Source organism: Eptatretus burgeri, chromosome 7, assembly GCF_056783735.1.
Source record: "Eptatretus burgeri isolate ZD-2024b chromosome 7, Ebu_testis_v1, whole genome shotgun sequence".
NCBI classification, from domain to species: Eukaryota; Metazoa; Chordata; class Myxini; order Myxiniformes; family Myxinidae; genus Eptatretus; species Eptatretus burgeri.
This window is the reverse complement of record NC_140967.1, coordinates 108,557,118-108,572,430: the sequence shown is the minus strand read 5'-3', so window position 1 is coordinate 108,572,430 and position 15,313 is coordinate 108,557,118. Positions and strand designations below refer to the sequence as shown.

The following is a 15,313-nucleotide window of genomic DNA, read 5'->3' as shown; positions in this document are numbered from 1 at the left end:
TTAATAATATTATAATAATAATATCATTATTAATAATGTCCTTTTTGGTATATCCATCTTCAAACACCATGTATTCTCAGTCATCATTCTCAGTGAAAAAGGTTTTATGTGAGGCCATAGATTTATTGATCACTCCTTGCTCCTCATCCTTTATCTTTCTTCATATTTAACGTTCATTTATTGCTCAAGTTTTAAAATCCTCTTTCCTCTTAAATTCCATTTTTCTTTCCTCGTCCAGTCCTGTTCATCATACTTCCCTTCCCTCCCACCCTCTTTTCCTCTGTTTGTTTCCCTGTGAGGCTGACTAGTAATGAGGAACAGGCACCAAATGTGTTTGGAAGGAGTGACCATGGCCATGATGGCAGGCCCAGCAAGGGTGTGTGTGTGAGAGGAGTGACCATGGTTATGTGGACAGGTCCAGCAAGGGTGTGTGCGTGGGAGGAGTGACCATGGCCATGATGGCAGGCCCAGCCATGGTGTGTGTGTTTGTGGGAGGAGTGACCATGGTTATGAGGACAGGCCCAGCGAGTGTGTCTGGGAGGAGTGACCGTGTTTAAGGCTCTTGGGAAGACTGCGATCTCAGGCACAATCGAGGAAGGCAATTTGTAAACGAGAAGGTATTTATTGGTTTTTACTGCGCAATGTAGAGGATATGCACTTTTACTTTTGTTCGAAACATTTACTGTAAAACAATTTAAAGCTAAAAACAAACTTTGAAACATGTATGCCTTCATTTATTTTTGTTCACTTCTTTATAACTTAATTATTTATTTGAGCGACATGTAAGAGCTGTTGGTGGTGTAAGTTACAAAGTTTTTTTTTTTTGTTGTTGTGAGTGTCTCATGTGACATCGTACACCATGGTCATGTCCGTGCTGTTTGTGTTAAATGAGTGTTAATGAGTTGCGACATCTCTTCTACACGTCGCAAATGTTTCTGGTTTCTCGAACAGTCCAAAATAGTGGTTCTCAAAGTGGTCCCTACCGCCCCCCAGTGGGTTGTGGGAACATTCAGGGGGGCGCTCCAGACTCCACGAGTGGTAGGGGGCGCTGGCAATGATTTGGGGGGGCACTGGCGATTTCGAAGAGCAGCGGCGATTCGGAGCGCTCATTGGGCTTCCTGCAGTCTGAACAGGTTACCCGGCGCCATTCAGCGAATTGGCCATACAATGCCCGTTGTGGTCCTCCTAGTTTACCGTGACACCGTCCAAAGAGTAATTAAAGGCAGGCAATGGGACAGGTCGGCCTTTTTGTAAATAATGAAAACATTTTAAAATGTATTTATTCTGAAAATCATTAAGTTCTTCAAACATATTACAGACTTGTTTACGAACAATGCAAGTCAGTGTTTTTTTAATACACACATGGTATGAATACCATATACATGTGTTATGATCCGGCAGCGCAATTCCCAGTGAGGTACGAGTACTGAAGCGGCGCGGCATTGTGTTTTAGGCGCGCGCTGTTGTCGCTACCGTTGGAAATGTGAAGAATAAATGTTTTTGATGTGCAGGGATCGATGCGGACTGACCAGAGACCGGAAATATATTATTATTGTTTGGCCTTAAGGTCCTGTCACACCTTGACAATTTAGCCAGCGTATGCTGACGTATGAAAAATTTGTCTAAAACGCTGGCACACGTCGAATACGCAATGGGTAAGCTTTGTATACTTTAAGAGCACCCTGGCATATGTCGTCGTATGCTGGCATACGTCATAGTACACCGAGCTGTTAGACAAATTTTCCATGCTTGAAATTTTTCGACGTATGCCAGCGTATGACTCGCACGTTCCGCATACGCTGGCCATAAGTTGTAGGCACGTTATGCTATCGTTGACAGACGTTACTTGTAAGTTACTCATAAGTCGAAACACGTCGAGGTAATGGTTAGCGTCAGTGTTCCAGACTCTCTGTTTTTTTTTTTCTTTTTTCTTCGGTATGACGGTGATGTTGACACTTCAATTTCTAGTGCGGTTATAATATAATTAATAGGCTGCCGCTCAACAATTTAAATCATAACCACACTAGAAATCGAAGTGTCAACATCACCGTCATACCGCAGAAAAAAAAATTTCAAAAATCAGGGAGTCTGGAACACTGACGCTAACCATTCCCTCAACGTGTTTCGACTTGTGAGTAACTTACAAGTAGCGTGTGTCGACGTGTGTCAATGATTGCGTAACGTGCCTACAACTTATGGCCAGCGTATGCGGAACGTGTGCGTCATACGCTGGCATATGTCGAAAATTTTTCAACATGCTGAAAATTTGTCGACGTACTCGGCGTACTACGACGTATGCCAGCATGCTTCAGCATGCTCTTAACGTATACGAAACTTACCCATAACGTATTCGACGTGTGCCAACGTATTCGGCAAATTGTTGATACGTCAGCATACGCTGGCTCAAACGTCAAAGTGTGACAGGGCCTTTATCACTGGTGTTAGTCTTTCGACATCTTGGCGTATTGATTTCGTTATTCAAATATGCTTCACATCCAGTCGGCTTCAAGATGTCGGCCTCAAAGAAAAAGTGTCGTCAGTATTCCATTGAATACATCAAGTATGGATTCATTCCATCCCTGGCGAACATACAGTTACCGATGTGTTTGTTGTGTGGCATCACGTTGTCCAATGAAGAAATGATACCATCTCGACTGAGCGAGCACCTGAGTAAAAAGCACAATGATAAGGCTCGTGCAGAGGTCAGCTATTTCCAATCGCTGAAAGAGAAATTTGAGAAGCGATCCATGGTAACGACAATGTTCAAAGCCAGCCAAAAGCTCGTCGATAAAGGACTGGAAGCGTCGTATAAGCTGTCATTGCTCATCGCCAGATCTGGAAAACCGTATTCAATCGGCGAACAGTTGATCAAACCGGCTGTTGAGGAAGTGAAAAAACTGTTATGGGCCAGGATCCGTATCCAGTTCTCTCGTCGATTGTGCTCAGCAATGATTCCGTGGCCAGGCGGATTGATGAAATGTCATCAGATGTAGAAGATAAGCTGTGTTGTGAGCTAAGAAGCACGCACTTCACCATCCAGCTGGATGAGTCCACTTTGCGTGACAGTGAAGTTCTGTTTCTCTGCTATGTGCGCTTTATCCGTGATCAGGAAATGGTGGAAGAATTGTTGTTTGCCCGCTCTCTCCAGACCGATATGAAGGGTTCTTCAATCTTCCAAACGTTGGAGAAGTACTTTACTGATAAGAACATACCGATGGAGGACATTCTCGCTTACACCAGCGATGGTTGGCCGCCAGCGTGGTTTTATTGCGCTTCTGAAGAACCAGGTACCGTCCGTGTTCGCCATTCACCGTGTCGTGCACCGCCAGCATCTTGTAGCAAAAGCTCTCAGCATCAGACTTCATACATCACTCAAAATAGTAAACAAAGCAGTGAATAAAATCAAGGTGTCGTCTCTGCATGATTGGCTGTTTCGTCAGCTTTGCCAGGAGAATGATGAACCATTCGAGAGGCTCTTGTTGCATACCGAAGTTCGGTGGTTGTCCAAAGGCACTCGTTTGACCCGTTTCCTTGCCCTCTTCTCGACAGTGGTCGAGTTTCTGTTGGAAATTGATACAGAGTTATTGGAGAAAGTGAATGTGATTGAGCATGATGTGGCTTACCTCACGGACATATACAGTATACTGAATGATGTCAACAAACAACTCCAGGGTGACAATATGAGGCTGATTAAAGCAAAGAAAGTGATCGGCACGTTCGTAACCAAGGGGACTCTGCACAGGGAAACCCTCGGCCGCAGAGATATGTACCACTTTCCCCGGTTGGCAAAGGAAACTGCTGTTTCTGATGAAGAGTTGCTCGTTTGTTGCAATCACCTTGAGAAGATTCGTGGAGATATGGAGCAGCGTTTCAGAGACATGCTAGAACTGTCGGTGCCAGCATGGGTGATCAACCCATTCAAATGTGACATTCGAGATGTGAAGCGCGAATTACAGGACGAAATTATCAACTTGTGGAATGATGATGAGGTGAAGGCAAGATTCTCACAGCATGAATACGGCAAATTCTGGATTCTGGACGGGGCGAATACCCCACAATGTGGACAGAGGCAGAACTGCTGCTGATGGCATTCCCCACATCATACCTCGTTGAAAGAGAGTTCAGCGCCATGATGGTGCCGCTGACCAAGTATCGAAACCGCCTTGACATTACCAAGAGGGGCGATCTGCGTCTCCACCTCACCGAGATGGAGCCAAACGTTTGTAATCTCGCAGCGAGTCACCAGGCCCACCCTTCACACGAACGGTATTTGGACCTGTGATAACACATTCCCAGTTTGCCTCACCTGGACCTGTTCTGCTGAAACATTGTAGGTAGTGCAAAATAAAACAGAAAAGTAAAGGAAGAGTAAAGTAAAATATTATTCAGAAAATATTTGGCTTCTATTATTTTGCTTCCTATCTACATAAATTCGGACTATCCTATTGCCCACTGGGTGTCCGACCACGAACGATAGGACAAGGGGGCATTGGGCCGGTCCAACAGGGCAGAAGGGGGTTGTAGTCAAATAAAGTTTGAGAACCACTGGTCTAAAAGTTACAACACGACAGGGATGGAAAGGGTTAATTTTATATTGAGATTAGAATTGATCTCTTGTCACTTCGTTCATCTAATTGGTGCCACCACATTCATATATTCACTCCTCTTGGTGCCACCACATTTATATTTTCACTCCTCTTCGTGCCACCAGATTTTATATTTTCACTCCTCTTCGTGCCACCACATTTATATTTTCACTCCTCTTCGTCCCACCACATTTATATTTTCACTCCTCTTCATGCCACCATATTTATATTTTCACTCCTCCGTGCCACCACATTTATATTTTCACTCCAAATAGTGCCACCACATTTATATTTTCACTCCAAATAGTGCCACCACATTTATATTTTCACTGCAAATAGTGCCACCACATTTATATTTTCACTCCAAATAGTGCCACCACATTTATATTTTCACTCCAAATAGTGCCACCACGTTTATATTTTCACTCCAAATAGTGCCACCACGTTTATATTTTTACTCCAAATAGTGCCACCATATTTATATTTTCACTCCAAATAGTGCCACCACGTTTATATTTTCACTCCAAATAGTGCCACCACGTTTATATTTTCACTCCAAATAGTGCCACCACGTTTATATTTTTACTCCAAATAGTGCCACCATATTTATATTTTCACTCCAAATAGTGCCACCACGTTTATATTTTCACTCCAAATAGTGCCACCACATTTATATTTTCACTCCAAATAGTGCCACCAAGTTTATATTTTCACTCCAAATAGTGCCACCACATTTATATTTTCACTCCAAATAGTGCCACCACATTTATATTTTCACTCCAAATAGTGCCACCACGTTTATATTTTCACTCCAAATGGTGCCACCACGTTTATATTTTCACTCCAAATGGTGCCACCACATATATTTTCACTCCAAATAGTGCCACCACGTTTATATTTTCACTCCAAATAGTGCCACGACATTTATATTTTCACTCCAAATAGTGCCACCACATTTATATTTTCACTCCAAATAGTGCCACCACGTTTATATTTTCACTCCAAATGGTGCCACCACGTTTATATTTTCACTCCAAATGGTGCCACCACATATATTTTCACTCCAAAGGGTACCACCAGATTTATATTTTCACTCTTCTTGGTGCCACCACATTTATCTTCTCACTCCTTGGTGCCACCACATTTATATTTTCACTCCTCTGGTGCCACCACATTTATATTTTCACTCCTCTTGGTGCCACCACATTTATATTTTCACTCCTCTTGGTGCCACCACATTTATATTTTCACTCTTCCTGGTGCCACCACATTTATATTTTTACTCCAAATGGTGCCACCACATTTATGTTTTCACTCTTCTTGGTGTCAACACATAGATCTCTTCACTTCTATTGGTGCCACCACATTTATATTTTCACTCCTCTTTGTGCCACCACATTTATATTTTCACTCCAAATGGTGCCACCACATTTATATTTTCACTCCAAATAGTGCCACCACATTTATATTTTCACTCCAAATAGTGCCACCACGTTTATATTTTCACTCCAAATAGTGCCACCACGTTTATATTTTTACTCCAAATAGTGCCACCACGTTTATATTTTCACTCCAAATAGTGCCACCACATTTATATTTTCACTCCAAATAGTGCCACCAAGTTTATATTTTCACTCCAAATAGTGCCACCACATTTATATTTTCACTCCAAATAGTGCCACCACATTTATATTTTCACTCCAAATAGTCCCACCACGTTTATATTTTCACTCCAAATAGTGCCACCACATTTATATTTTCACTCCAAATAGTGCCACCAAGTTTATATTTTCACTCCAAATAGTGCCACCACGTTTATATTTTCACTCCAAATAGTGCCACCACATTTATATTTTCACTGCAAATAGTGCCACCACATTTATATTTTCACTCCAAATAGTGCCACCACGTTTATATTTTCACTCCAAATGGTGCCACCACGTTTATATTTTCACTCCAAATGGTGCCACCACATATATTTTCACTCCAAATAATGCCACCACGTTTATATTTTCACTCCAAATAGTGCCACGACATTTATATTTTCACTCCAAATAGTGCCACCACATTTATATTTTCACTCCAAATAGTGCCACCACGTTTATATTTTCACTCCAAATGGTGCCACCACGTTTATATTTTCACTCCAAATGGTGCCACCACATATATTTTCACTCCAAAGGGTACCACCAGATTTATATTTTCACTCTTCTTGGTGCCACCACATTTATATTCTCACTCCTCTTGGTGCCACCACATTTATGTTTTCACTCCTTGGTGCCACCACATTTATATTTTCACTCCTCTGGTGCCACCACATTTATATTTTCACTCCTCTTGGTGCCACCACATTTATATTTTCACTCCTCTTGGTGCCACCACATTTATATTTTCACTCTTCCTGGTGCCACCACATTTATATTTTTACTCCAAATGGTGCCACCACATTTATGTTTTCACTCTTCTTGGTGTCAACACATAGATCTCTTCACTTCTATTGGTGCCACCACATTTATATTTTCACTCCTCTTTGTGCCACCACATTTATATTTTCACTCCAAATGGTGCCACCACATTTATATTTTCACTCCAAATGGTGCCACCACATTTATGTTTTCACTCTTCTTGGTGTCACCACATAGATCTCTTCACTTCTATTGGTGCCACCACATTTATATTTTCACTTGTATTGGTGCCACCACATTTATATTTTCACTCCTCTTTGTGCCACCACATTTATATTTTCACTCTTGGTGCCACCACATTTATATTTTCACTCCAAATGGTGCCACCACATTTACATTTTCACTCTTGGTGCCACCACATTTATATTCTCACTCCTCTTGGTGCCACCACATTTATGTTTTCACTCCTTGGTGCCACCACATTTATATTTTCACTCCTCTTGGTGCCACCACATTTATATTTTCACTCTTCCTGGTGCCACCACATTTATATTTTTACTCCAAATGGTGCCACCACATTTATGTTTTCACTCTTCTTGGTGTCAACACATAGATCTCTTCACTTCTATTGGTGCCACCACATTTATATTTTCACTCCTCTTTGTGCCACCACATTTATATTTTCACTCCAAATGGTGCCACCACATTTATATTTTCACTCCAAATGGTGCCACCACATTTATGTTTTCACTCTTCTTGGTGTCACCACATAGATCTCTTCACTTCTATTGGTGCCACCACATTTATATTTTCACTTGTATTGGTGCCACCACATTTATATTTTCACTCCTCTTTGTGCCACCACATTTATATTTTCACTCTTGGTGCCACCACATTTATATTTTCACTCCAAATGGTGCCACCACATTTACATTTTCACTCTTGGTGCCACCACATTTATATTTTTACTCTTGGTGCCACCACATTTATATTTTCACTCCAAATGGTGCCACCACATTTATATTTTCACTCCAAATGGTGCCACCATATTTATGTTTTCACTCCAATTGGTGCCACCACATTTATGTTTTCACTCCAAATGGTGCCACCACATCGATCTCTTCACTTCTATTGGTGCCACCACATTTTCTGGCAAGATATGGAAATCACTCCAAACTTGGCTGCTTGTCTGATGCTCTTGTTTCTCTTTGCAGGTCAGCAGTTGTCGAGGTGCACACTATGTGGGATACGGACTTCGTGGTTGGTGACTCGGGATTTGACAAAGGCCGAAAGTCGAGGCCTAGCACCTTGGTGCCCCTCGATATTGCGTTTGGGTACAGGACACCGTATCACGTGCCTATGGCACTCAGACGAAAACAAAATGTTTTGGTGATTTAGCAATAATTATTCAGTCGTAAGGAGGTAAACACTAAAATGTGGTGGCAACTTTTTCCATTTCCTGCTGCTGACACAGACCTCACCTGGTAATGGATGCAGGTGCGAAGGACCGGATATTTGTGAAGGTGTTTTGCCACCAAGTGGACAAGACCTCGATCCAAATACAGAGACTGCATTTAAACCCAGGGGCTTTGGAGGACCACATTATCAACAAGGCAAGTCCTTTCGATGGGATTGACATGAACTTATGGCTGATATCTTCAACAGGGATGATTTATTTCAATTACCAAAACTTTGTGATTGACTTCACAAAGACCAGTTTCTTATGATTGTTCTACATGTTAAGGAAACAAAATGTTTTTCTAAAAAATAAAAAATAAAATATATCTTTATCTCTATCTATCAATCTACTAACATATATATATATATATATATATATATATATATATATATATATATATATATATATATATATATATATATATATATATATATATATATATATATATATATATTCGAGTTAAACTCGATGCCATCCTTGTTCATGGAACATATTTTCGAAGTTTCATGGTTTTGTGTATTTTGATATCACCAGGGCCAATCAGTCTCAAACAATACCCCGGCCATAGCTGATCACATGAACCATGAAGGCACTGTGACGTCATGTATAATTACCTCCACCACCGAAGGCGGATGGAGGTTGTTTTAACCCCTGTCTGTCTGTGAACGAGATATCTCAAAAAGTTCGTGACGGATTCGGTGGACCATTCGGTGGACCATTTGGGTGTGTGAAAAGGTCGAAATGATTAGATTTTGGTGAAGATCTGAATCCGGATCCGTATATGAGGATTTTTTTTCATTTTTATAAGTTGTTTGTTCTGCATTGAGAAATTGGGACTTGTGAATAGTGGATGGATGATGAGAAAACTTCAGCCTGGCGGTTCAACCTGGCGGAGGTATGCACTCTACCAAGTGCAGTTTTAGTGAAACAATGTATTTTGTTTTCTGTGGAGCAGTTGATTGATGCAAAAATGGTTTGGTTTGATTAATATCTTTTAAAAAAATCTGTTCCTTAACATACATAATGATATCTGCTCCAAATCAGGTCCCTGCACCATTTTAATTTGGAAGTAGAAAGTTTGAAATTAATCTTGATTTTGTTCAGGGTCTGTGGCACCTTGGAGGAACTGCCTCCTGACCGATGATAAGTGGCATGTTTTCTATAGTTTGGGTGAAATTGTCTCAAGTCCTCCACGATAACAGTGATGGTCAGGGTTCCATCCTTCCTGCTTGTTTCGCTCTGGAAACTTTAGGCAATGACTTCAGATCTCAGAGGACCTCACTTTCCCAAAGGTTTTTCACTTGTGAATGAAGTTCCCTGATAATTCATGTTTGCATTGTTGTACTCCTCGACGATCCCAGGAGAACCAGACATGGAATTGTGTCTGTGCAGAATCCAAGGTGTTGCAGGTGAGGAATGTGAATATAGACCATATCGAGGCGAAAAAGACCCATCACACCGAAGACTATGATAGTGCATACACGGTTCTACGACGTGGGTTTCCATTCAAGGTAGAACTCAGACTGAGCCGCCCATTCGAACCATCTGCAGATCGCCTGCAAATGGAACTTTTTATCGGTAAGTCAATATTTATGCTTACCTGTCGAACGCTGCGTTCTTCTGACATCACTCTTGTCCTTTTTCGATTTTGTTCCATCCTTTTGTGTCCTGTTCTGTGTATTAGACTCTTGAATATGTTTTGTTGTGTTTGAGGTGGCAGTTGTAAGACCCTTTGTTCTGATTACATTGTGTCCACCCACATGAACCTTCACCTTGTTTGTCCCCATGATAGTTGTCACTAAACCAAGTCTTGAAAACGTTTAGATATGAACTACAGACAAGCTGATGGACAATTTCTAAACATGCACACGTGAGTACAAGAATAACAGGATGCACGAAGAACGGTTGTTGGTGTGTTTATGGACGTTTAGGGTCGAGGCCGAGTTTTGAGCGTGGCACGTACATTCCCATACCACTGGTGGACGAGCTGCAGACACGGGAAACTCTCTTGTGGAGGACAACTGTTTTAAAGTCGGAGGGAAGCGTTCTCACGCTCCTTGTGCACACGTCACCAAAATCCATTGTGGGTAAATACCAGGTGTGCGTGGCTACGCTGTGCCACGGTTACCTGTTCCGCACGGCGCGCCATCTTGCACCAAATGTCTACTTCATCTTCAACCCTTGGTGTCCAGGTGAGAAGAGAGTGGTTTGGAGGGGAATTCCTTCAAGTTTTTTGCTAAGTGATGGTATTGTTTTTGTTGGACAAGGTGAAACTGTTCGGAGTAAGTTGGGGTTTTAAGAAGATTGTACTACTGATCACATTAACGATTAAGGCACTGCTCACATCATGTATAAATACCTCCGCCACCGAAGGTGGATCGAGGTTGTTTTCACTCTTGTCTATTTGTCTCCGTCTGTCTGTGAACAGGACATCTCAAAAAGTTAGGGACGGATTCGGACGAAATTTGGCGCACCAGTTGGGTGTGTGTAAAGGACAAGATGATTCTCGTTTTTTGTGAAGATCTGGATCTGGATATGAAAGTTTAAGCGATTCGTCACCATTGAGTGACGGGGCTAAAAACGATACGTAGCGCGATATCTGAAAAGGTTGTGGACGGATTCGGATGAAACGATATTTCAAAAGGTTATGGACGGTCAAGGTTTGTGGAAGAGCGAGAACACTGAATGGATCAGGATGCAACAGAACATCAGAACAGGAGACCGGGGGGGGGGGGTTACCAAAAACAAGGGGAAGGGATAAAATAGAGGGATTCTTGGAGAAATAAGGAAAGAAGTGTCGGGGGGACGCACGGGGTTAACAAGATGGATACAGAAGCAAACTGTCAGGACGGAAAAATGGAAACTTGGGAGGAGGTCGGCATGGAGGTGGACTGCTAGGTGTGGGGGAGGGCTTACCGAGGGTAGAAAAGATCATTGTTTTGAATGGGGGATGATCTGAGATGGTGGTGAACAGCTGTCTTGATACCTGAAGGGAAGAATGAGATTGAAGGGAATGTGCAAGTCGATTTCACAGGTGGGGAAAAAAGAGGAACAAATGAGTGGAGGTGAGCAGTCATTCTGAATTTTTGGAGTTTCACCAGAAAGGGGTTAATGGTGGATCACATGCACCATGCAGAAACTTGGGTGGGGTGGGGGACAAAGCAGAGAGAGAGAGAGAGAGAGAGAGAGAGAGAGAGAGAGAGAGAGAGAGAGAGAGAGAGAGAGAGAGAGAGATAGAAAGAGAGAGAGAGAGAGAGAGAGCAGAGGGTGAAAGACCAGAAAGGAGGCAATATAAGACAGAGAGACCAGACACCTGTCAGTGATGGTGAAGTGATAGGCCCATAGATGCTGCCTCAACGCAGGTGATTCTAATGATCTTGAAGGCCTTGGTTTCCACAGCATCAAGCCGAGCAACATGTGAGTGAGGCAGGGGAGCTTGTAGTCCAGAGGGGAGAGCAGTACTCCACCAATCTGTAGATGAAGGCTTTGTAGGTGGATAGGAGTTCAGGTGTGCAAAAGAGGACTTTGTATGACGGAGGATGCCTCAGTCGGTGGCTGGATTTGGAGGCGAACTTTGAATTGTGGTTTTGCCAAAGAAAGATCATGGCTGATCGTGAGACTCATTCAAACTCATGAGTTTGAATGACTGAGTTTCCTCAAGAGGAAAGATAAGAAAGTGGATAAGAGGGTTTGCCAGATGGTCCTTTTGAAAAGTGAGAGTGTGAGATTTGTCAGGATTGAAAGACGTATTCCAAGTAATTGACCAGCTTGTGATTTTTGTCAAGGTCTGAAGAGTGGGTAGAGGCTGCTGCCTGCCCATGAAGGATGAACGATGTTGATCAGAGGGTGGAGCAAAGAAAAAAGGAGGATTTTCCAGAGTCAGAGATCATTCATGAAGATCAGGAAAAGGGCTGGGCCGAGAACACTGTCTTGAGGCACTCCGGCTTTGACAGGGAGGGGAGATTAATGGATTCCGTTGAGAGTCACATGTTGTCGACGAGAGTAGAGGAAGTCAGGAAGCTTTGTGATGAGTTGGCCTTGGATTTCATAGACAGAGAGTTTGGAGAGTAAGGCAGGATGCCAGACTGTATTGAAGGCTTGCGATATGTTCATCATGTCTGACATTGAGGGCCTCCATCCATTGTTGGGAGAGTCGAAGCAGCATGTCCAATGTGGAGTGACGTGGTCTGAAACCAAATTGGTAATCTGAGATGTGGTTGTTGGAGAAAAGGATTTCATATTAACTGCGATCACGGATTCCATGACGTTGCTGATGATTGGAAATAAGCTGATCGGTGTGTAGTTGAGGAGATCAGTTTTTGCACCTTTTTATGTAGTGCAGTGATGTGGGCAGATTTCCAAGTAGAAGGAAGATGACCTAGCACAAATGACAGGGTGAAAAGAACAGAGAGAGAGAATGTGCAAGATCTTCAGAGCAGGATTTTAGGACACGTGAGCTGATGCCGTCTGGTTGCGTTACAGAATCAGAGTCGAGGGTTGCCCAAAAATGATCCACCTTCACAGGGGCAAAAGACACATATTCCAGGGACAGTTGGGTATGAGAGGGTAGGGTGGGTACAGAGAGCGAGGTGTTGGGGGCACAAGATTTGGTAGCAAACATGGAATTGAGGTATTCAACCTTCTCACAAGCGGAATCTGTGTGGTGCTATTTTGAAGAGAGGAAAGGGATGTAAGGGGAGCACACTCCAGAGACAGACTTAACAAGGTGTCACCATGTATTAGAGGAGGGAGACCAGTTTGAAAGTTCATTTTTGAGGTTGGACAGATGTTTTCTGGTGCTCCCAAGAGTGGACCCACGTTTTTAGGGAACTTTTTTTGGAATGAGCTGAGATTGCCTACAGTCGGATTTGCCTTCCAGGAAGAGAAGACAAATCGTTTCAGAGCAACTGACTCACCACAGGATTCAGTGTACCATGGTCCAGAAGAAAAGTCGGATAATTGAAGAGAGAGAGAGAGAGAGAGAGAGAGAGAGAGAGAGAGAGAGAGAGAGAGAGAGAGAGAGAGAGAGAGAGATAGAGATAGAGATAGAGATAGAGATAGAGATAGAGATAGAGATAGAGATAGAGATAGAGATAGAGATAGAGATAGAGATAGAGATAGAGATAGAGATAGAGATAGAGATAGATATATGGAAGAATTCCCAGACTAAGTTAACATCAGGGGCAGTAAATATGGGAGACCAGTCCTGAAGAGGGATGACTCCTTTCAGTCCCAGCCAATCTTCCTGAGTGAACTGCCAGACTCACTGGAGCTGAGTCAGCTCTCTGTGAATATCCAGAGAAATAAACTTGTACGAGAAAGATTGGTGAACCCAGTTATCTTGTTTCACAAAAATTGGTCATGTCCTTTTAACCTGCACCATGAACATTGGTTAACTTCATTTAACTTGAACCACCAACATTGGTTAACATCATTTAACTTGTACCACCAACATTGGTGATCCCAGTTTAACTTGTACAACCAACATTGGTGAACCCAGTTTAACTTGTAGCACCAACATTGGTGAACCCAGTTTAACTTGGACCACTAAGATATTTCATTACAGGAACATTTAACAAGCCAACGACAATTTCTACTAAGATTTCCGATAACCTTGGATGAAACAAATCCTTCCTTCAGCACAAAATATGTCAAATCTGACAATGGTCAGTCGATTTATTATGTATGCAAAAATGCTTCCTTTGAACTTACCATTACCCATCCTGTTGGCAACATGTCTGTATCAATTCCACGTCTCACCCCCTCACAATAATATCTTGCTATGGGACTGCCATGCTGTATTACTGTGGCACTAGCATGGAGATGGATGGTAGTTGGTCCACATGGTAGAGATAGATGGTAGTTGGTGGAGATGGATGGTGGTTGGCACACACGGTGGAGATGGATGGTAGGTGGTACAGACGGTGGAGATGGATGGTAGTTGGTACACACGGTGGAGACGGATGTTAGTCGGTACACACAATGGGCATGATGAGGAGAGAGACGATAATGATGAAAGTTGATAAGTTATAATGAGTTGGTGCATATTGGGTGTGGCCACAGATGACTTGGTGTACATGGAGAACGAGGCACAACGGCGTGAGTACGTACTGCAAGATGTGGGCCACATCTACTATGGTTCAGCAGACGATATCATGCAGAGGTCCTGGAATTTCGGGCAGGTTCGCACAAAGATATGAATGTGTGTTTATATAGCACTGCAAGCATGTCTACCGAGGACAGACCAGACATCCATCATTCCTGCCGCATACAAGTTCCACCAACTATCCACGAAAGGACATTTTCTGGGACAAAACTTCATCTTCCAAAGACTAACCTTCATTTGCCTGTGTCCATATCTTTAATCACGGATGACACCCACCTTTAATCATTGCCTGTTTCACCTGTTGCAGTTTGACTTTGGCATTCTGGATGCCTGCATCCTACTGCTGGATCAAGGAAAGCTTCCTCTGCAAGGCAGGGATAGTCCAGTGACGATATCTCGAGTCGTCTCCGCATTGGTAAGTCAAACTCTTGAACTGCGGTACAATTCCCATCTACCTTCATCAGCTCTTTCATTCCACAATCTCTCTCCGATCCCTCTCTGAGTTTAGATCATACACCTTCTTCTCGGAACTCCCTCCTTGCGAAACTCCCAAAATCCAGACTCACTGCATCTCACCTCCTCTCTTCCTCTTTTCTCAAACTTGTGGAACTACCTTTCCTCAGTCTGTTCCTCCAGGGCTGCAAGTCGGGAGACCACCGCCTCCTTAGGTCATCCTCTATCCTTACTCGTGACGGTTTTCTATCCATGAAAGCCTCCCCTCACCATCCTGATTCCTTCCCTCTCTTCTTTCCGTTTT

The 15,313-nt window shown here is 42.8% G+C and overlaps 1 protein-coding gene across 2 annotated transcripts in view; it reads left to right on the top strand.

The window, feature by feature from the left end:
* Positions 1-387: 387 nt before the first annotated feature.
* LOC147024069 (protein-glutamine gamma-glutamyltransferase K-like) overlaps positions 388-15,313 on the top strand; it is a 37,982-nt gene continuing 23,056 nt past the window's right edge. The window contains exons 1-7 of one of the 2 annotated variants that reach the window (XM_085890242.1): positions 388-617; positions 8,206-8,325; positions 8,489-8,604; positions 9,843-10,028; positions 10,382-10,642; positions 14,514-14,632; positions 14,864-14,971. In XM_085890242.1, coding sequence (XP_085746368.1) covers positions 8,231-8,325; positions 8,489-8,604; positions 9,843-10,028; positions 10,382-10,642; positions 14,514-14,632; positions 14,864-14,971 — 885 coding nt within the window. In that variant the 5' untranslated portion in view covers positions 388-617; positions 8,206-8,230. Of the gene's footprint in view, positions 618-1,114; positions 1,134-8,205; positions 8,326-8,488; positions 8,605-9,842; positions 10,029-10,381; positions 10,643-14,513; positions 14,633-14,863; positions 14,972-15,313 lie in introns of those variants that run through there. The other variant, XM_085890243.1, reaches the window with a different exon arrangement.